This window comes from Malaclemys terrapin, chromosome 8, assembly GCF_027887155.1.
Source record: "Malaclemys terrapin pileata isolate rMalTer1 chromosome 8, rMalTer1.hap1, whole genome shotgun sequence".
NCBI classification, from domain to species: Eukaryota; Metazoa; Chordata; order Testudines; family Emydidae; genus Malaclemys; species Malaclemys terrapin.
The window spans coordinates 107,407,119-107,430,438 of record NC_071512.1 but is presented as its reverse complement, the minus strand read 5'-3'; the positions used below and the strand labels follow the sequence as shown (position 1 = coordinate 107,430,438).

General features: G+C 46.2%; 1 protein-coding gene across 3 annotated transcripts in view; it reads right to left on the bottom strand.

Annotated features, from left to right (window-relative positions):
• The window catches only part of EIF2B3 (eukaryotic translation initiation factor 2B subunit gamma), a 145,794-nt gene that overhangs the window by 63,667 nt on the left and 58,807 nt on the right, over nucleotides 1-23,320 (bottom strand). For 2 of the 3 annotated variants that reach the window (XM_054037777.1, XM_054037776.1), the window contains exon 6: nucleotides 143-232. The exons of the other annotated variant lie outside the window; for it this stretch is intronic. In XM_054037777.1, the coding sequence (XP_053893752.1) occupies nucleotides 143-232 (90 nt within the window). The remainder of the gene's footprint in view (nucleotides 1-142; nucleotides 233-23,320) is intronic. 3 annotated transcript variants of the gene reach the window in all.

Genomic DNA, 23,320 nt, shown 5'->3' with positions numbered 1-23,320 from the left:
TTTTAAACACAGCTAAGTGTTTGGACAAGTTATTTGATTTTAGAAACAGATGCAAACCGCTGTTTAACAGAACCCTGCAGCTAGACAGCTACGTATCACATTAAACGTCTGGCATCACCACCTCCCTCTGCCCATTCCTTACCTATTTTCTGCAAGGAAGTCCACCACGTACTTCTTCAGGCAGTATAGATGGGCATCCACCAGCCCTGTCCTGATGTGCATTCGAGGATGCCTGGAAGGGAAGAGAAAACAGGGAACTCACACCACAGCATTCCACAGCCATTTTTAAGAGCTCTACCTTGTTGTTAAAGCAATGGATGGTAAAAGTTTACAAGGGGCAAATGTATTCCTACCCACCTACTGCAGGCTTAACAAAGAGGTGAACAGTGATGGCTGCCATCACTGGAATCTGTCTATAAACGTACACCTGCTGGCTCTGCACTGACCGACTACACAGGAAAACACTTCCCCCCCAAAAGTCATTATTTCTGCTACATTTCCTCTGTAAGCTGAGATTGTACGTTGCTGGGGAGAAAGCCCAGGTAACGGGCCCAGCCTGTTCCAAGTTACAGCGAGTAATGTCAGGGTACAGTCATTTAAAGACTAACCTGTGGGCACTGCAGCTCCAGCCCCCTTTAATGTCATACTCCTCTAATGAACACAACTCACTTCAAGGAGGCAACAATTGTATTTCTTCCAACACCACTTTGGGGGGCCTTTGAGAGAAGGGGGCGGCTCACCTTTCCCACTGGAACACTATACTACGTCACAGCTCGAGTACAGAGCATGTGGTTATGTGATGTAGTCACACAGAAAAGGCCATTCAAATACTCTCCTCACTGGCCCTCGCTGACGAGCTGTGAATGCGGAGGCCCTACCTATAACTGGTCGCAGCGGTAGTATTTCTGGTAACTCAGTATTCTCTATTGATTTGAATCAGTGTTAAGAACAAAGGACAGTTCACATCCTCTAGAGCAGTGAGGCCTATTTATTCCTTCTTCCTGTGCATCCTCTTTCCCTTTAAAGACAGGGTGAAGCCCTGTACTGAAGGACTCTGGCATTTCACATTGATTTTACTTTCCTCTCCATACTAAACTTGTCTCATTCAAAAACGTTCTGGCACAAGCAGAGGGACGTCTGATCATCAGAGCAGTACACAGGGACTGTTCTAGGCTAGTCGATAACAATAAAACACTATCAACTTGTGGGAGATATTTTTAATGCGACTCATCAACCAAGAAGGGTTAGTAAGGAGGGAAACTCCCACCCACACCTGAATCTGACTTTATGTTTAGCTCTTTCCCCTTTGATGTCTGAATACAATTACTGTATGAAGTTTGACCCAACACATCCTACCAGTATGTACTCCCCCTACACCCCCCCCCCCACATCTTGTTCTGCTTTCACCAGGATCAAGACACTTGTCTCTTTACTTGTGTTAGTTAGGCCAGGAAACGGATCACTTACAACTCTGGGCCGGTTGTGTTGGGATGAGGTGGAAAGAGGAGTTCACTGTACAGAGCATGACAGAAACTCACAATACTAGTAGGCAGGGAACATTTCTTTACACCTGACTATGGTGAACGCCAGAGTGTTCTGTTGAAAATGTTTTTCTGTGTAGGTCTCTTATTTATTGGATTGGACTATCAAGGCACATAAGCAGGACAATTCTACTTTAATTTAGGAGCATTTCTCAAGTGCATCATTCAGCTCAAGCTAAAGATATTATGAACTAAGTATTCATTTGTCTTCACATCCCACTTGAAACGGAAAGATCGAACAATAATAGTGTAACACTTTACTGTAATGTAAAGTGTGTTACACTAAAAACTGATATATAAACTTGGAGGGGATTACTTCACTAACAAAAACATGAGCTCACCTACTAATGCCCAGGACCGATGTTATCAATGGGCCGGATGTGGCTATGAAAGGAAGCCCTAATAGCAATGTTCTCTATGCAAAGAGGATAGGGAATCCCACTAGCTTTAAAGAGTTTTGAGGTCTTGCATTTGAAAGCCAGAGGGCTCCCTCCTGCACAGCATCCTGGGAAAGGTTTCCTCCTTTCTATGGAGGATGGAGAATTCTGATAGTCTCTCTCACAAAAACAGGTTTGCAAAAGGCCAGGACCATTCCCCCCCAGAGAAAATATAAAGGTGACACAGAGAAAGGAAAGGGAGCAAGCAGAAGGAGGGGGGGGGAAAAAGAGAAGTGATGGGAGGAGGCAACAGATGTGCGAGAAAGGAAGAGGGAAAAGACAGCTGAGCAACAGAAAGACAGAAAAAGCAGGGGGAAAACAGGGAAAACAACACGAGACAATTCCTAGCTTTATAGATTCATAGATTCATAGATTCTAGGACTGGAAGGGACCTCGAGAGGTCATCGAGTCCAGTCCCCTGCCCGCATGGCAGGACCAAATACTGCCTAGACCATCCCTAATAGACATTTATCTAACCTACTCTTAAATATCTCCAGAGACGGAGATTCCACAACCTCCCTAGGCAATTTGTTCCAGTGTTTAACCACCCTGACAGTTAGGAACTTTTTCCTAATGTCCAACCTAGACCTCCCTTGCTGCAGTTTAAACCCATTGTTTCTGGTTCTATCCTTAGAGGCTAAGGTGAACAAGTTCTCTCCCTCCTCCTTATGACACCCTTTTAGATACCTGAAAACTGCTATCATGTCCCCTCTCAGTCTTCTCTTTTCCAAACTAAACAAACCCAATTCTTTCAGCCTTCCTTCATAGGTCATGTTCTCAAGACCTTTAATCATTCTTGTCGCTCTTCTTTGGACCCTTTCCAATTTCTCCACATCTTTTTTAAAATGCGGCGCCCAGAACTGGACACAATACTCCAGCTGAGGCCTAACCAGAGCAGAGTAGAGCGGAAGAATGACTTCTCGTGTCTTGCTCACAACACACCTGTTAATACATCCCAGAATCATGTTTGCTTTTTTTGCAACAGCATCACACTGTTTAGGGTTTAATTCAAGAAGCCCAATTCCCCTACACAATGCTGGGTTTCCCCTTCCTGAATGCACATGGCCTGGCAATCCCCCTTAAGTGCAAAGGTGAAGAGTGGAGGCTGCCTGGGCTACAAAGGTCTAGTAAATATTATCAGGGTGGCTTTCCCTAAGGGCTGGAAGGCCTGGGGCCAGACAACCCGGATTACTATGGAGCCACACCTGGGAGGGATCAGGTGATTGCCCTACAAAGAGCAGCAGGAAGCTGCAAAGAAAGGGAGGGACGCTCAGGAAACTGCACACAGAAAGGATCCTGCAGGGAACACGCTGCCATCGGGGGAGTTTGGAGGCCAGACCCCAGGAGGCTCCTGGGGGAACTCAGACTGGGTTTGGGCCTTGAGGCCAGAGCCAGAAGGCTGAGTTCCAGCTAGGAAGAGCTGGGAGGACGGGCTGTGAGAACAGACTGGGAAGATGAGCTCTGGCTAGAAGATGCCAGAGCTAAGTTTGAGTTTTTGGGTTGTGGAGATGGACTTTTCATTTGGGACCCTGAGGATTTTTGAACTGTTTGTATTATTAAACCAGCCCCAGGCAGGCGTGGCTTTAACCCAGCGAGAAGCCTATGTACTGTTCTTAAGAGGTCCTGAAGAGAGGGAAACAGAGGCACGGTGCTGCAGAGTGATCTCTGGCCACGAGGGGGCGCTCAGGAGGCAGCCAACCCTATTACATGGCTCAAACAGAAGAGTGGAAACCAGGAACTCCTCAGTTAATACTGGCTCAGACACTAACTTCACGTGTGGCCCAGGGTCAGTCACAACCTCTGGGTGTCCATTTCCCCCCTGGCAAGATGGATAGTACTTACCTCCCTGTAGCGTTGTGAGCATTTACAAGCTGATCTTTGCGCAACATTTTGAAAAAAATCTATTTAAGTCCAAGTATCATTGTTACAAAATTACAGTCCTGCACACTATACAGCCAGAAGCCAAAGGATATCCTGCTCACAACTCTGTCAAATAATATCTGCTCCATCAGCAAGACAAACTGATGGTAAGTATCCAGGCTAGCGTTCAGAACTGGGCAAGAACAGAACAATAGGCTGGCTAAAGCAGAGAGATCTCTCGATGAGGACTCCTGTGCTCCAGAGATCACCTAAGTGATTTGCAGCAGAATAGAGCCACAGATGCCATTTGAAGCTGTGATTATAATGTCAAGTGGATGAAGCTCTGGTCTAAGCACCGTAAACCTGTGGTGAGGACAGCCACGCTAAACTAGACTGATAATACTTCTCTATCCTAACAGGCCACTAAGGATAAAATTTGATTTAATGTATTAGTGTTTAAGCCAAGGTTATCTTCAGGTGAAAGTAAAAAGAGGCAAGTAATCTAGTCGATTCACAGGGCAGCAAACTCCATCACCAGTTCAAGTGAAGATCAAAAGCAGGATGGCATCCTGCTACAATCTTTACAATGGGTCACAGCCACAAGAACCAGCTGATAGGGAGAGAAACAAATACTGACTAACCCATGTCTTGAACACTGATACACCCAGGTTTATCAGCCTGAAAAGATAAGGCAGCAGCCTTTAATTATATCATCAAAGTTGCATAGTATTTGCTGGGAGGAGCTGGTTGCAGTTGGGTAAGCATTAAACAACACTACTCTACAGCCAAAATGCTTCTGAAATAAATGTAGTCAAACTTTACTAATTCTGGGTCACTGAGAACAAAAATGATGCTTAATATTGTTGATTGGCTCTAGTTTTCAAGATATGCTATTGGGTCAGTATATACGACCCTTGACTTGGGAATGGCGGAGGATAAGTGAGTTATAAAGGGAAGGGATCTCAATTTAAACCAGAAATGACTAAAATACATCTTTGCCTGGATCTATGAATAAATCTATGACTGGGTTTGGACAGTACTTGCTTTTTAGGCAAAACAATGAATGGTGCAATGTGAAGCTGGCATTGTCTCATACATGATATGAATTGCATCATGTTATTCCTAGAAGTCATGGATGATGCAATCATAACGAAGCTTACATCACTCTGCTGAACAAATTGCCCTATATCAGCTCTAGAAATCATACAGTGTCGTTTGATTTTGCAAAGGGACACATTTCTGTTTAGCCAAATTGAGCAGAGATGCCTCGTACTTGTGTAAACAGTGCAGATAACTTCTGCTATGTTTGTGGTGAAGTGACTTTTGCATCACAAAAGCACAGTATAACCACTATGGTTAAGAAAGCCTACCACCTTTATTTTGGCTGCAAAATTGGAGTTCAGGACAAGAGGTGGGTCCCACACATATGCTGCAACACTTGTGCAACAAATCTTCGTCAGTGGTTGAACAGGAAAAGGAAATCTATGCCTTTTGCAGTTCCAATGATTTGGAGAGAGCCAACAGATCATACCAGCAATTGTTACTTCTGCATGGTGCCTCCAGTTGGGAAAGATGTGTCAAAGAAGAAAAAGTGGACTGTGCATTATCCAAACATTCCATCAGCTATACACCCAGTACCCCACGGAGAAGGACTGCCGGTTCCTGATGCACCAGAATCATTCTCACTTGAGTCAGACGAGGAAGAGGAAGAGGATGAAACTTCTGGTCCTGAACCATCAATGTCACAGGACCCACATTTTCTCCCATCCTCCTCCTCTGAACCACACCTCATAACACAAGGTGAACTGAATGACCTTGTCAGGGATTTGGAATACCCAAGAGTAAGGCAGAGCTGTTGGGCTCCAGACTACAGCAGTGGAATCTCCTGGCAGGTGATGTTAGGGTTTCCATGTTCCGTGACCGTCAAAAGGATCTTGTCCCATTCTTCTTCATGGAAGGTGATCCTGTAGCCTGCAACAACATCGATGGTGTAATGGCAGCCCTCAACATCGTTCACAATCCAGATGAGTGGAGACTGTTCATTGATTCATCGAAGACGAGTCTTAAAGCTGTTTTACTGCATAATGGCAATGTTTTGCCATCAATTCCAGTTGGTCATTCAGTCCATATGAGGGAAACTTATGACAATATGAAACAACTTTTGAGGTGCATAAACTATGACCAACATCAGTGGCAGCTTTGTGGTGATTTGAAGGATGTTGCTCTCTTGCTTGGTCTGCAGACTGGATACACAAAGTACTGCTGTTTTCTCTGCGAATGGGATAGTCGTGCAAGAAATTCCCACTACATCAAGAAAGATTGGCCACTTTGACAGTCATTGGAGCCTGGGAGGAAAAGTGTTCAGCATCCACCACTTGTTGAATCAAGGAAGATTTTGTTACCATCCTTACACATCAAGCTGGGTCTGATGAAGAACTTTGTCAAGGCCACTGACAAAACACAAGCAGCTTTCAAGTACCTCCGTGGAAAATTTCCAAGGTTAAGTGAAGCTAAACAACAGACTGGATTTCTACATAGATTGCTTCCGTCGACGTGCAAAGGCTGAAATTGTGGAAAAGCAACATCACTTGCCACATAACCTCAGCCATGCTGAACACAACGCCATCTACAGCCTCAGAAACAACCCTGACATCATAATCAAAAAGGCTGACAAAGGAGGTGCTGTCGTCATCATGAATAAATTGGAATATGACCAGGAGGCTGCTAGACAGCTCTCTAACACCACATTCTACAGGCCATTATCCTCTGATCCCACTGAGGATTACCTAAAGAAACTACACCATCTGCTAAAAAAACTCCCTGACAAAGCACAGGAACAAATCCGTACAGACACATGCCTAGAACCCCGACCAGGGGTATTCTATTTGCTACCCAAGATCCATAAACCTGGATATCCTGGACGCCCCATCATCTCAGGCATTGGCACCCTAACATCAGGCTTGTCTGGTTATGTAGACTCTGTCCTAAGACCCTACGCTACCAGCACTCCCAGCTATCTTCGAGACACCACTGACTTCCTGAGGAAACTACAATCCATCGGTGATCTTCCAGAAAACACCATCCTGGCCACTATGGACGTAGAAGCCCTCTACACCAATATTCCACACAAAGATGGACTACAAGCTATCAGGAACAGTATCCCTGATAATGTCACAGCTAACCTGGTGGCTGAACTTTGTGATTTTGTCCTCACCCACAACTATTTCACATTTGGGGACAATATATACCTTCAAGTCAGCGGCACTGCTATGGGTACCCGCATGGCCCCACAATATGCCAACATTTTTATGGCTGACTTAGAACAACGCTTCCTTAGCTCTCGTCCCCTAACGCCCCTACTCTACTTGCGCTACATTGATGACATCTTCATCATCTGGACCCATGGAAAAGAAGCCCTTGAGGAATTTCACCATGATTTCAATAATTTCCATCCCACCATCAACCTCAGCCTAGATCAATCCACACAAGCGGTCCATTTCCTGGACACTACTGTGCTAATAAGCGATGGTCACATCAATACCACCCTATACCGGAAACCTACTGACCGCTACACTTACCTACATGCCTCCAGCTTCCATCCAGGACACACCACACGATCCATTGTCTACAGCCAAGCTCTAAGATATAACCGCATTTGCTCCAATCCCTCGGATAGAGACAAGCACCTACAAGATCTCTATCAAGCATTCTTAAAACTACAATACCCACCTGCTGAAGTGAAAAAACAGATTGACAGAGCCAGACGAGTACCCAGAAGTCACCTCCTACAAGACAGGCCCAACAAAGAAAATAACAGAACACCACTAGCTGTCACCTTCAGCCCCCAACTAAAACCTCTCCAGCGCATCATCAGAGATCTACAACCTATCCTGAAAGATGATCCTTTACTCTCACAGATCTTGGGAGACAGACCTGTCCTCGCTTACAGACAACCCCCCAACCTAAAGCAAATACTCACCAGCAACCACACATCACTGAACAAAACCACTAACCCAGGAACCTATCCTTGTAACAAACCCCGATGCCAACTCTGTCCACATATCTATTCAAGTGACATCATCATAGGACCTAATCACATCAGCCATTCCATCAGGGGCTCGTTCACCTGCACATCTACCAATGTGATCTATGCCATCATGTGCCAGCAATGCCCCTCTGCCATGTACATTGGCCAAACCGGACAGTCTCTACGCAAAAGAATTAATGGACACAAATCTGACATCAGGAATCAAAATACTCAAAAACCAGTGGGAGAACACTTTAACCTGTCTGGTCATTCAGTGACAGACCTGCGGGTGGCTATATTACAACAGAAAAACTTCAAAAACAGACTCCAAAGAGAGACTGCAGAGCTAGAATTGATATGCAAACTAGACACAATCAACTCCGGTTTGAATAAGGACTGGGAATGGCTGAGCCATTACAAACGTTGACTATCTCCCCTTGTAAGTACTCTCACACTTCTTATCACACTGTCTGTACTCGGCTAGCTTGATTATCACTTCAAAAGTTTTTTTTTTTTTTTTTTTTTTTTTTTTTTCTCTTAATTAATTGGCCTCTCAGAGTTAGTAAGACAACTCCCACCTGTTTATGCTCTCTGTATGTGTGTATATATATCTCCTCATTATATGTTCCATTCTATATGCATCCGAAGAAGTGGGCTGTAGTCCACGAAAGCTTATGCTCTAATAAATTTGTTAGTCTCTAAGGTGCCACAAGTACTCCTGTTCTTCTTTTTGCGGATACAGACTAACACGGCTGTTACTCTGAAACTTAAGATAAAGGAAGGTGTCTTTGTTGGTCCTCAGATTCGTGAACTTCTTCGAGATGATGCATTTGACCACGCACTGCGTGGCAAGGAAAAGACGGCATGGAAAGCCTTCCAGTTAGTGGCAATAAATTTTCTCGGAAACAACAAGGCAGACAACTACAGGTTGTTGGTGGAAAACCTCTTCAAGGCATACAAAAGCCTTGGTTGCAACACGTCACTAAAGATACATTTTTTGCACTCTCATCTAGATTTTTTTCCACCGAACTGCGGAGCAGTGAGCGACGAGCACGGCGAGCGATTTCACCAGGACGTTGCAACAATGGAGAAACGCTATCAGGGCAAATGGAGCCCATCAATGCTTGCAAACTATTGCTGGACAGTGCCAAGAGATGCTCCATTTAATGAATACAAGAGACAAGCCAAGAAGCGCCGAGTAGACACTGAATAGGACTAAACTATGTACATAATGGTTTTTTGCCTTTTGTTTCCTAATAAATTTTATTTATATAACCCTTTTGCTGATTTTTAAAGTGTTACATAAACAGGACAGGTGAAATATTATCATGTAAAGCAACCATAAACACATGAAAAGACGTAGGTTTACAATTTATGATTAAAACTCTATCTACACAATATACATAGACAAAAAATGTAAAAACTTAAATATCTTAGAAACAGTAGCCAATCAGTTGTTTTAATTGTCATATTTGAATTCAGCACATCAAAATACATAATAGCACATTTTATCTCTGAAGCAGATGACTTCTCAAAAATTGTAGACTAGTGTAATTAATGCCGGTTTGTTTGGTAAAAAACTTGCCAGACATTTCTCTGGGCGGAGCATTATATGGGCCGTGATTATAACCTCCGCTGTTTGAATTCTTTTATGTCACACATGAAACCTTCCTACGAATCGCACCAAGCTACTGAGGAACACTTTAGTCCAGCAAATGCTACTGAACTTAGGGCTTGATCCTGCTTCACTGAAATGAAATGGCAAAACTCCCACTGAATGCAATGGTGCAGGATCAGGCTACAGTGCTTACTACCATCCGTATTTCCGCAGACGACAACAGGGCTACTCACAGAAGTAAGCACCTTGCGTGGCAGTAAGTGTTTGAAGGATCAAGCCCTAATGATGAGGTCTGAGGGGCTCACTGGAGGGAAATCTACAATGGTGACGTTATGAGAAGTCAGGGGAAAACGGGGGATGAAAAGAAGAGACTTGCAATGAATGAAAAAAGTCATTTCATTGGTCAAATTAGCGCTCAGTAGCAGGTGGCTCTGTAAAATCCTGTGTTTGGATGTGTCGCCACTAAATCCCCCAGGAGCAGTCAGAAAAGTCTGTGCATGTGGTTCCTCACACCCCACTCAAACGGTAAGCAGCACTAACAGCATTCATGCAGACATCTCCCCTCCCACCGCTTTGAAAATGGAGCTCTATACGCTTTTTCTTCCCGATAACCTCTCTCTCAGGAGTTCCTCCCTCAGGGAAATCAGCCACTGATAGTGGAGACTCCTCTTGTTTGAAGGAAAAAATGGACACTTGTTTGAACTGTAAACTAATTAAGAGAGACGACCACTAAGAGCTTAAGGTTCAAACCAGCCTCGCACTCCCACGGACAGTGAGGTAATTCCAGTCTGGGGTCAAAATCATAAACCTACAGGGAGCACAGGGAATGTTTAAACCCAACAAGTCTCTCTGCTAAGCATGGGCTATTGCCACATTAACCCCACCACCTCACAAATAAACCAGCTGAGCACGAGGAATCCTGTGGCTTCTCCCCATAACTTCGTACAGCTGTGGACGGAGAGCAGAAATACCCTCAATGAAGCCCAAGGACTTGAAGTTATCCATATTCGAACGCTAATCTGAGCGCTGTCCTAAGGAAAAGGCACTCACACCTGCAATGATTCAACTGGCCTCTGACCTTTGAACTAATTGGCGTGATCTATGGGCATTCCGCAGTCCTGGGCAGTTAGGGTGTGTTGTTCCCCTTTAAAAAAAAAAACCCATGAAATGCTCTAAGTATGCATCACATTCCTCAATCATCTTCTTAACTCAAGGACATACAGTATAACCCACACACTGTACCAGGTCTTTCATATCTCCTGCACTACGTGCTATGTTCTTACACTCTCACAGGGTCAGCACCTGTTCCAAATGTACATCACTGTTCCTCGATTGTTTACACAGAGATGCCGTTCTCACGTAAAGCTGTGGATGTGAAAGCAATGTGCAGCTCACAGCTAACAGAAATCCTACAGCAAAAGCTGCTAGCCAACCTTTAAATATCGCAGGCATCCCTTTTTTAAAGGAGGAAAGTCCATATAAAATGTATGGCTCACTTACAGTACAGCTCTTGGTTCGAAAAATTACCAGTGGGGGGAGGGAAAAAAAACCACACTTACTTCAGCTCTTCAAAATCACAGCCACTTATGACCTCAATTTGATACAGTGTCTTTAATCCAAGAGATCCCAAAGCACATAACAAAATGAATGTACCTACTTGTAACGAAGGACCACTTTGCCCACCAATGAAATGCTGCCACCTCTGGGCTGAAATGTAGTAGCTGTTTACCGTGCACAGTTTAAGGACAGCCTTGCAAAATTCTATTCACCCACCCACCCACACCAGACCAGACACGTTTTTGGATGGGTGAATAAAATAGCAGTAGTAGATTTTGTGCCTGCACTGGTAAATTTTCATGACAAGTTTGGAAGACTAGTTTACAATTAGCAGTGAATATTCTATCCAAAGGCAACTGTGGGAGGAATGTAAATTGGCAGAGATGGGATTACCCGAACTGGAATTTAACAAGGACACCGGCTAATACTGCTAGTCTTACAAAATGTGTCATGAGCATGTGTGACCAGGACTGTTTTATATTTCATCCAAAATACGGCACCTGCAGCAGCTCCGGACTCCCCCAAACCATGCTAGAACATTAGCTACTGACAACAGAGGAAAGACGCAACTTGGTTTCTTAGGACAGTTATAAAGAGTGGATATGCCATATTCACAAATTAATTCCAGTAGCAGATTACCACCAGCTGATGGGAGAGATCTTAAAAAAATTACATGAGGATTATTATTTTTGGCACCTAGCTATTTAATACACTATTGCTTTCAAAGAGACACTGCATTTGTACAGCACCTGCAATGGTAAGGTGGCTTTATTTACCACAATGGTTCGTGATGCATTTTTGTCAGAAATAAAGGTCTCAGGATATTATGACGCAGAATCTCTCTCTCTCAACTCCTAGATATGATGCAAGTGATAAAACAAATGATAATGCCATAGCTCTCGATTTCTTTAAACTGAAACAATACTCATTATTAAGAATGCCATACAACACTGGTCGTTACAACCATGACACTGTTTGATAAACAATGCCTCTCAATAGAGCACTTCTTACAGCTGATTACCCTTGAGAAATGACTGAAACATTTCTAACCAGGGTATACAGCTGCATAGGTTAATAGGCAGAGCACAGGATAAATAGAGTTTTAGGCCAGAGTGATATATGAACATAAGAATGGCCCTACTGGGTCAGACAAAAGGTCCATCTAGTCCAGTCTCCTGTCTTCTGACAGTGGCCAATGCCAAGTGCCCCAGAGGGAATGAACAGAACAGGGAATCATCAAGTGATCCATCCCGTCGCCCATTCCCAGCTTCTGGCCAACAGAGGCTAGAGACACCATCCCTGCCCATCCTGGCTAATAGCCATTGATGGACCTATCCTCCATGAATTGATCTAGTTCTTTTTTGAACCTTTGAACTGGATGATCAAGTCTGACCTTCGGCATAACATGGGCCAGAGAATTTCATCCAGCATCTCCTGCATCTACGTTTTAGACAGGGAACTGCTGCTGACTCACTGTCTGACCTTGTACAAATCACTTACTCTGCCTCAGTTCCTCCATCTGTAAAATGGGAACAGCAATACTATCTACCTCCCCAATTCCCAGGGACACTAAGTGCCATTGTTTGCAGCTGGTTTTGTAGGTGAGTGCCCGTGCTCTCTACTCAGCTGAACGCCTGCTGCTGCAGACGGCGCTTTCCTCACTTGGCTCTGCAGGTCGTCCTGGCCATTCCCAGGGCCAGTGGCTGAATGGAGGTGGGTGGGTGATGGATCTGTACAATTTATTAATCCCGATGGATACTGTGACGTTGTGTTATGAAAGACTGCTGTACTCTGAGTGCCTGTCTGTATGTGGATCCATTATTGCGGATAGCCCCAGACAGATACAAAGCAAAATACTTAAGGCTGACGACAATACTTAAGCCTCAAAGGTTATGCAAAAAAGCAACTGCATCCTTAGGGGAAAAAACAGTTTAGGTGACTGGGAGGCAGTAAGGTAGGATCAGTGGACATTTATTAAGAGAAGAACAAAAAGGGCCAGGAGACCAGGAGGGGTTTAAAAATTAAGAGAAACACAGTAACGGGGGCCAGAAGGAAGAGGAAGCTCAGGCCAGGAGACAGCAAGGTCGCAGAAGCTGGATAAGTATAATGGAGCATAAAAGTGTTCGGCTGTGCAAAGTCTACATGTCCAAAGAGACTTGCACTGTAAACTCCAACCTGTGGGTGCAGTTCTGGCAGAGTGTTTAAGTGACTGGGGTACCTCAGGCAGCGCTGACCTTGGGGGCTTAGGAGCCCCATTTCCACAGAGTCAGTGCCCTGGAAACAAGCCAGGGAGAAACCAGTGCTGCAATCTGCGGAGGCTCTAGGAGCTTAACACAGCCCTGGGGATCCAGAGCAGCAGAGGTCGGATTCCCCTCCTGGGGGCGCTCACGGGGAACGGTGACAGGGGAAAAGGGGGCACAGAGTTCCCCTTATCCCATCCTCCCCTCTCTCTGATGTTTCTCCTTCTTACACATGCACGCAAAAAAAAAAGGGGGGGATGCAGAGAAAAAGATGGAGAGATGTGGGATAGGGAGTGGAAAGACTTGCCTGCACTGGGTAATTTTGCACCAGTGTGGCTGCACTGATGCAATCCCCTAGGGTAGACATGTTGTTCTGCTGTAGCTTACTCAGATTTGAAACTGGGACAGCGAAAGGGAGAGAGCACGTGCCAAAGAGGAGACACTAAGCAATGGAGGGGTTAGTATGAATGAGAGGGTAGACTGACTAGAGAAGTAGCCAGTGAAATGGGGAGGGAATGGTAGAGGGCGAGACGGCATTCACAGATTTTAAACTGGAACTCTGGCAATTATTTGTTCCATACACAACGGGAAAAGTTCCTTCGAATGTTTGCCAAGTGCTGTGAACATGTAAAGCACTGCCCACAAATGGTAAGCACCAATATAATAACAGGTTTCAGAGTAGCAGCCGTGTTAGTCTGTATCCACAAAAAGAACAGGAGTACTTGTGGCCCCTTAGAGACTAACAAATTTATTATGCTCTAATAAATTTGTTAGTCTCTAAGGTGCCACAAGTACTCCTGTTCTTTTTACCAATATAATATACATTCCATAGAACATCTGAAACTGCACCTAGAATCGGGCCAACAGCACACCATTTATTGCATACTAAAAGTGATTCAATTCTAACTGGAACTGAACTTGATTTAGTCAGTTTGGCTCAGATCCAGCCTCCAAGTTCATTTTTCGTATGTTGGGCTAGAAAATGATTTAGGGAAGCTAATCAAGCTTTGGAAGATTTTCTGTTTTATTAAGGAAGGAGTAACAACTGAAGTTCTGCAACTTAAAGACTTACAACCTTTAGCTCCTTTTATCCCGCCCAACACATGTGCTCAAGTGGAAAGTCACCTGGGTAAAGAATTATTCCATGAAATCAACAGGACTGAAAAGATGGCAATCCATAAGGGGAGCAAGCGTTACGCAAACATCAGAAGTCAAAGGACTGTAGGGATGCTCTGAAGAATAGCAGCTCCAGTTACTCGCTCCTACGCCAGTCCCCAAAGGGCCAAGCAGTAGACATCAGATATATTTTCAGATGACACTAAACTAAACTGGGAGGAGTGGTAGATACGCTGGAGGGTAGGGATAGGATACAGAAGGACCTAGACAAATTAGAGGATTGGGCCAAAAGAAATCTGATGAGGTTCAACAAGGACAAGTGCAGAGTCCTGCACTTAGGACAGAAGAATCCCATGCATTGCTACAGACTGGGGACCGAGTGACTAGGCAGTAGTTCTGCAGAAAAGGACCTAGGGGTTACAGTGGATGAGAAGCTGGATATGAGTCAACAGTGTGCCCTTGTTGCCAAGAAGGCTAATGGCATTTTGGGCTGCTGTATAAGTAGGGGCATTGCCAGCAGATCGAGGGACGTGATCATTCCCCTCTATTCAACATTGGTGAGGCCTCATCTGGAGTACTGTGTCCAGTTTTGGGCCCCACACTACAAGAAGGATGTGGAAAAATTGGAAAGAGTCCAGCAGAGGGCAACAAAAATGATTAGGGGGCTTGAGCACATGACTTATGAGGAGAGGCTGAGGGAACTGGGATTGTTTAGTCTGCAGAAGAGAAGAACGAAGGAGGATTTGATAGCTGCTTTCAACTACCTGAAAGGGGGTTCCAAAGAGGATGGGTCTAAACTATTCTCAGTGGTAGCAGATGACAGAACAAGGAGCAATGGTCTCAAGTTGCAGTGGGGGAGGTTTAGGTTGGATATTAGGAAAAAAATTTTCACTGGGAGGATGGTGAAGCACTGGAATGGGTTACCTAGGGAAGTGGTGGAATCTCCTTCCTTAGAGGTTTTTAAGGCCCGGCTTGACAAAGCCCTGGCTGGGATGATTTAGTTGGGGATTGGTCCTGCTTTGAGCAGGGGGTTGGACTAGATGACCTCCTGAGGTCCCTTCCAACCTTGATATTCTATGATTCTATGAAAGGAAATCTATGGTCTGCAAAATCTGCAGATTTAAAGCAATTGCTGGGCTCCACACTGTCATTAAAACAAACACCCTAAATTGCAACTAAAATAATCACAATGCAACTAAAAACTTAACTGGGGGCAGAAAAGACAAGGTGAAAATGAGTGCGTCCCTTTTACTGGGTGGTGCCAGCAGCAGGATAACATCAACAGCTTTCACAGCGTTCTATGGCTCCCACTGGGTGCCAACCTAATGGACATCCAATCAAAGCCATCCCCTTCTGTCCAATCAATTCATTAAAGAAAGATTTGAAAACCCCTCCACCCCCTGCCCCTGGTGTGCCCAGCCCCACATACGGGAAGAGGGGCAGTGAGTGCCTCAGCGCTGAAATCCTCATTTCGAAGCATGGGGTTTTTCAAGACTGAACTTGTGCAGTCTTAAAAGAGCTTCTTTTAAAAGAGCGTTTGAAGCTAAAAGTGGCGTGTTCATAAAACGCCAGCAAATACCGCTCCTCCTCACATGCTGCTTTTACAACGCAAACAAAGCAAAACACACGGCTTTAATTCATAACTAGTGTGGTTGCTCAGTGCCAGAGGCCACCCACCCTGTGGGATGCCAGTAGCCCCGTGACTCAGGCAGGCACTGGAGTTGCTTCAGCAGCTGGGCCTTGTAGGCACTAACCCCGGTAGATCCCAATAACCACTCCGACACACATGGCTAAGGGAAGGGGTATTTTACTAGGGGGGGCAGGAAAGGAAAAGGTTGCAAATACCCTAGGTTCAGAGGCTCAGACCGTTACAATTCAAAGTGAACAGCAGCAGTGGTTCTGGGTCCCTTGGGCAGTCCAGTAAAGAGTCAAGACTCTTCAGGGATAATGCCTGGGGTGCCTTCCCCAGTCCAGGCTCAGTTACCATCTCTCATTGGGGCCCCTCTGCACTGACTCCCCGCCAACCACTGCAGCTCCCCAGCAAGCCCCACAAAGGCCTGCAGCCAGCTGTACGGTCCGGCAGCCACAGCCTGTTCCACGTGCGTCTCTCAGTGCCGTTCTAGGGATTCCGCTTCGCTCCAGCTTCTCGGCAGCTCCTGGCTTCCAAACTGAGCCCAGCCATTCCTGGGCTAGGGCCTTTCCCCTCACCTGGCCAGGAGGAAGGGGATGCAGTGGGAAGCAGGCTGAAGGGAGTTGGAGTCCCCTGCTTGGCAAATCCATCACAACAGTCATCTCTTTTGCCATAATCACATTCCATGGGGCCCAAGGAGAGCCTGCAAAGACTGGCTGGTAGGAGGAGAGGTTTTTTGGGGGGCTTTTTTTTTTTTTTTTTTAAACAACTCGTTTTTATGATCTCATCATTATTTAGCGCTGTGAGTGTGGTGCTGTACAAAACTTGGGTAAGACTGGCTCTGGCCCTACAAAAAGCTTACAGCGTAGGAGGGAAGAGAGAGGGGACAGGAAGCATGTATAAACCCAAAGGGAAAAACTCTAGTATTCTTATGTTTTACATTATAAAAGGTGTCTCAGTCTAAGCCCATACAGGACTTCCCCTGCAGTAAAACTGGTAGCACTGTCACTTCCTTGGACCTTGATATATGGTGAGGGAAGTACTTTCATTTCATGCTCTCTGTGGTGTCACTCTGCTGAATTAGTGTTCTGAACTGCAATTCCCTTCGACTTCCCTACAGGCCTAGTGCTTCTGTCTCACCTTTGATACACAACAAGGATTTAAAACAAAGAAGCCAAATAGATTTGCATTGCAGATTCACAGAACTGCTGCCCTTTTGCGATTGGGTAACACATCAGCCACACCTTGCTCCTTGACAGATCTCACTCAGTATGCATGAATGGAAAGATATTTAGTCTGTCAGGTAAGGGCAATCAACTGAATGGCTCCAGCCTAGCCAGAAGTTAATGAACATCACTGGGGCCTTGGCTACACTTGCAGATGTCCAGTGCTGTGAGTTAAACCTGACTTTGTACAGCTGAGTAGGGAAAGCACTGCAGTCTGTCCACACTGACAGCTGCCCAGCGCACTGTCGTGGCCACATTTGTGGCAATTGCAGCGCTATTGGGAGCGGTGCATTATGGGCAGCTATCCCACAGAGCACCTTTTCCCATTCTGGCGCCGTGGGTTGTGGGAAGGGGGCGTAGGTGCGGGGCATTCTGGGTCCTGTCCCAACGCCCCGTGATGCATCGCTTTGCATCCCAGAAATCCCTTTGTTTCCGTCCACCTTTGGCGCCATCTTTCAACGGTTTCTGTGCAGCGCGATCTGTCTGCGGGAAATGGAGCCCGAACTGCTGAGGCGTATGCTGATGAGTCTCGCCAGCACGTCACGTTTGGCTGTCGAACTATTCCTTAAGATCCAAAGTGATAGTGAGAGCGAGGAGTCCGACGATGCTATCGAGCCGCGTAACGCGTACGACACGAAATTGCTTGTGGCATTCATGGACATGCTTAGCACCGTGGAACACCGCTTTTGGGCTCGGGAAACAAGCACCGAGTGGTGGGATCACATCGTCATGGAAGTCTGGGATGACGAGCAGTGGCTGCAGAACTTTTGGATGAGAAAAGCCACTTTCATGGGACTGTGAGGAGCTTGCCCCCACCCTGTGGCGCAAGGACACGAGATTGAGAGCTGCCCTGTCAGTGGAGAAGCGGGTGGCTATTGCAATCTGAAAGCTGGCAACTCCAGACAGCTACCGGTCGGTCACAAACCAGTTTGGAATGGGAAAGTCGACCGTTGGAATCATGTTGATGCAAGTTTGCAAGGCCATTAATCGCATCCTACTCAGAAGAACCGTGACTCTGGGTAACGTGCAGGAAATAGTGGATGGCTTTGCACAAATGGGGTTCCCTAACTGTGGAGGGGTGATAGATGGGACGCACATTCCTATTCTGGCACCACCCCACCTAGGATCCGAGTACGTTAATCGGAAGGGGTATTTCTCTATGGTTCTCCAGGCGCTTGTGGATCACCGTGGGCCTTTCATTGACATTAACACAGGCTGGCCTGGAAAGGTGCATGATGCACGCATCTTTCGGAACACTTGGCTGTTCAGGAAGATGCAGGCCGGGACTTTTTTCCCAGAGTGGAAGATCACGGTAGGGGAAGTTGAAATGCCCATTGTGATCCTTGGAGATCCCGCTTACCCGTTAATGCCGTGGCTCATAAAACCCTACACAGGGAGCCTTGACAGCAGCAAGGAAAGGTTCAACTACAGGCTGAGCCGGTGCCGAATGACTGTGGAGTGTGCCTTTGGCCGTTTAAAGGCCCGCTGGCGATCTCTGTATGGGAAGCTGGACTTGGCCGAAAACAGCTTCCCCGCGGTTATATCCGCGTGCTGTGCCCTCCATAATATTTGTGAAGGGAAGGGTGAAAGCTTCACTCAGGCATGGACCTCTGAGATTCAACACCTGGAGGCTGAATTTGCACAGCCAGAGCGCAGGGCTATTACAGGGGCCCAGTGCGGGGCTGCAAGGATTAGGGATGCCTTGAGGGAGCAATTTGAGGCTGAAAACCAGCAGTGATATCTGGTGCCCTGCACGGGAGTGAAGTGCAGTAGTTCCAGTCTTAAGGAATCAGTGTTTGCTAAGCAGACAAGCAGATTTGCAGTGCCTGTTTATTTCCTGGGCTAAGGAGTCTTTTACTTTATGCAATAATAATGAATGTTTTCAAAGCCAAAAAATCCATTTATTGAAAAGAAACAAGGGGGTGGAGTGGGGAACAGTACAATCACAGATTCGCGTATGTCCTGTCTGGTGTGCTGTGCAGTGAGTGCTACACTTCAGGACAGCTATACTGCATGGTGATGGGGGTTGAGTGCAGAGGGTAAGGGTCGTGGTTTTCAGGGCTGGGTGGTGAAGATACTGGTGTTGGAGGCAGCGGGTGGCGTGAAGTACACGGAAGTTGGGGAAAGTGGGTTGGAGGTGACAGTGGGGCACAATGGAAAGAGTTTTGGGACAAGGGCTGTGGGGGGGGGGTGGCATTTGCAGTACTGCTCCTCTTTCTGCATGGCTACCAGCTCCTGGATAGCGTCTGCTTGGCGCTCCAGGATGCTTATGAGCCTATCAGTGCTTTGCCGCCAGTGCGCTGCGTTTTCCTGGCGGATCCTGCTTTCTCTCTCCCTCCAGTCCTGTGCTTTCTCATTCTCTTTAATAGATTGCCGCATCACTTCTTGCAGCATGTCTTCTTTGCTTTTTCGCGGTCTCTTCCTGAGTCTTTGCAGTCTCTGAGCAAGCGATAAGAGGGACGGCTGAGGTCTCAAGGTTGATGCAGTTGTATAGGCAAAATGCAACATTTAACAGAGGCAGCATTGTTTATACCAGACAGAGTAATGATTCCCCCTGCTCTTAAGGAGTAGAAAACACACAGGGTCTACACAACAGCATAATTTTCCCGTCCGAAACAGCACACATATCCCATGGGAGCCTCAAAATGGTGAGTAAGGGGGACTGATTGTTTCAGGGCTGCACTGTCCTCTGGGTTTCTGTACCTTGGGGAGAGCCAACAGCTTCAGGGGGCACCTACACCGAACACCGTCCCAACATTTTTCACAGGAGTTCGTCCTGGACGATATCTCGCTGCTGAGGGTGACCTGGGAAGCAAGGGAGGGTCTTCTACTGCAATGCGGCTTCCGCCCTGGCCCATATGCAGCTTGCCTGTGTGCAGCAATGGTCCCCCCGCCCCTCGCGGCACAGTGGCGCGGACACGTTAGCCTGGCTGGGACAAGGACCACGGTGGCTCTCCCCATAAACCTGCGCAAGCGCATTGCACACGTTCTGGATAAGACATTCGAGGAGATTACCGAGGCCGATTACTGCAATGTGATAAACCACATCAATGCACTATTCCGCATCTAGGCATGCATGCCTAACCCTCCTCTCCCAAAGAGCCCGCACCGAAAAAATTCCTTCCCAAAATAAAAAACAAACAAACAAACAAACAAAAAAAACCGCTTACCGGGAACCTGCTCTTCTGTTTGTCCTCCACCAAGTACCGGCCGCTGCGACTGGCTACCTTCCTCCTGGCTCGAGAAGAGCTCCTGGCTGCATGGCTCCAGGGATTCCGAGGTGTCTCCATCCGGCCCACCACCATCACTCCCGTTTTCCTCCTCCTCCCCCCCCCACACCGGCTCTGAAGTGTCCATGGTGGTGCTCGGAGTGGAGGTGGGGTTAACCCCAAGTATCGCATCCAGCTCTGTAGAATCGTCAGGTCGCGGGGGGAGCACCCGAGCGGCCGTTTGCGTCGCGGGCTTTGAGGTAGGCACTCTGCAGCTCCTTCACTTTAATCCTGCACTGCAGGGTGTCCCGGTCATGGCCCCTTTCCATCATGTCCTTTGATACCTTCCCGAAGGTATCGTAATTCCTACGGCTGGAGCGCAACTGGGACTGTACAGCTTCCTCCCCCTAAATACTGATGAGGTCCAGCAACTCGCCATTGCTCCATGCTGGGGCTCGCTTGGCGCGTGGAGGCATGGTCACCTGGAAAGATGCGTTGATAGCACTCCACGCCACGCCGGGCTGAGCAAACAGGAAGGGGATTTTTAAAATTCCCGGGGAATGTAAAGGGTGGGTCACATGGTTGGTTACCTGAGGCCAGGGCAGTAGAGTTTGAACTGATGACCAGAGTGGCTAGAACAGGCATTGTGGGATACTGCCGAATAATTCTGGAGGCCATTCACAGCGCATTGGGCGGCCACACTGGTGCCGCAGCACTGCAGCAGAAGTGCAATACTCGCTATTCCTCTCGGAGAGGTGGAGTACATGCAGCGCTGCAACCACGGAGATACAGCGCTGCAAATGCCTTGCCAGTGTGGACGGGGAGTGAGTTACAGCGCTGGGGGCGGCTTTACAGCGCTGTAACTCGCAAGCGTAGCCAAGGCCTGGGTATGTCTTCACTGCAGAGGAGCCCAGGCTTACCCTTGGTGATACATCACTACTGGAAAGCCCTACTGTGCTAGTGAGGTAGAGGGCAACAAATACATCCAGCTAGAATTGTGGAAGGCTTTGGTCAACAACCAGCACCCAAGCTTGATTAGCCTGCATCCTCATTGCAAAATAGGTGGGTTGCCAGCCCAGGCTTCAGTGAAACCCTGGCCCAAGCCTATTCCTCAGTCATGCATGCTAGCCTGGGCTAACAAGCCCAGGTGAGAGGTGTGTGGACGGCAGGGGGGATAGGAGCAACACCCGGATTAGAGCCCGGCAGCGAAGTTATACCCTTTCCGTAATAAGGGCTACAAACACACACTAGGATATTTAAATAATATTTTCCTCAACAGCCATAAATTACACAGGACACATTTGTTTCTTGTCTAATGATATTCCAAAGGTATAAAATAACAAGTTAATGAAAACTAAACTAGTAATTAGAAAAGACAGAACTCTAGTACGACTGCATCTCTAACCAGACTTAAAAACAAAGCAGAGTTGGAATTACATTAAAACCAATTAACAGAGATCTCAGATCATCACTTTAATTCAGATAGAACTCTCTGCATGTAAACATTTTCATTATTAATTAGTTTATAAAGAACACCCTCAGAAATACCATGGGGCCATGGATGTAAGTGTCAGTGGAAAAAAAAGCTCAAGAAAAATCGATCGTTACTGCAGAAAGAATAAGATGTTCACCAAGAGTTCAAATTAACATTTTTAAACACAATTACAATGGTTGGAACCACAGTGGCTTATTTTCTGTTTAGAATAGATTACTCATGATTTAAAATTTCCAGATCTTTTAATGGCAATAACAGAAGTCACTGCATCATATTACTTACTAGGAAGAAACGAGCTTACACCTTAAATGCTTTTGAGAGGATGTTAAAGTTGGAACCCTACATCCTTAAACCCCAACTGAATGTCAACATACCATATATACCGCACACTGAAGACAGGTCTAAGTATTTAAAGAGTCGTTCTCATCTTTCACTCGCTTACCAGGACCTGCATAACTGCTCAAGAATGAGAGCTGGTAAATTTGTTCCTTTTGCAAAGTGACCAGACTGCGGTTAAAATACCACAGTGGACAGAGGAAAACTAGCGCAGGAATCTTGGCTAACCCAATGGATTAAGCCAGTGTTTAGAGCAGTAGGGTACCTTCCTTCCTCTGTATGACTACTGCAGAATAGAAGCTCCATGCAAACAGAACCTTGTTCTTCACCTGTTAACTTATTTAATGCAGAAGACTGGTTGAGGGTGGGGGAACTGCTTTTAGAATAAACACAAGAGATTTTCGCAGTGTTGTTGTAGCCTTGTTGGTCCCAGGATATGAGAGAGACAAGGTGGGTGAAGAAGTATCGTCTATTGGACCAACTTTTCTGTTGGTGGAAGAGGCAAGCTTTTTGAGCTCCACAAAGCAGAGATTTTGTCTGTTTAAAGAAGCATTTTTAAAAAAGAAAAGCAGCCGTCTTGAAAGCCAACAAGACGGTGCCCATCACTGTATTTCTAAAATGTAAATACTGGTGTCATTTCTTTGTAATTGCAACCACAGAAAACAACGTCTGGTTTCTAGCTGTAACTAATAAGAGCTTTATGGTTTTCTAGTGGTTGTACTGGCAGATTGCTTTGTCTGGAGACATACCACGACTGGCATGCTTAAATTGGTAGAAGAGATGTTACTAATCCAGACTTAAAATAGTTCCTCAATATTAGTGCAGTGGCCCAGAATGACCTTTTCCACACAGGACATGTATCACAGACCACAGGATGGGACCGAGGAGCAAAGACACAAACAGCAACTGCTGCTTTTATTGTTTCGCTTGCCCATTTGTGGCACCAACCTAAAGGTTCATGGCTAGAGGAAATGTACTGGCAATGACTGGCTGCTGAACTCAAATGCCTCTGGAATCTGAGCTTTAAA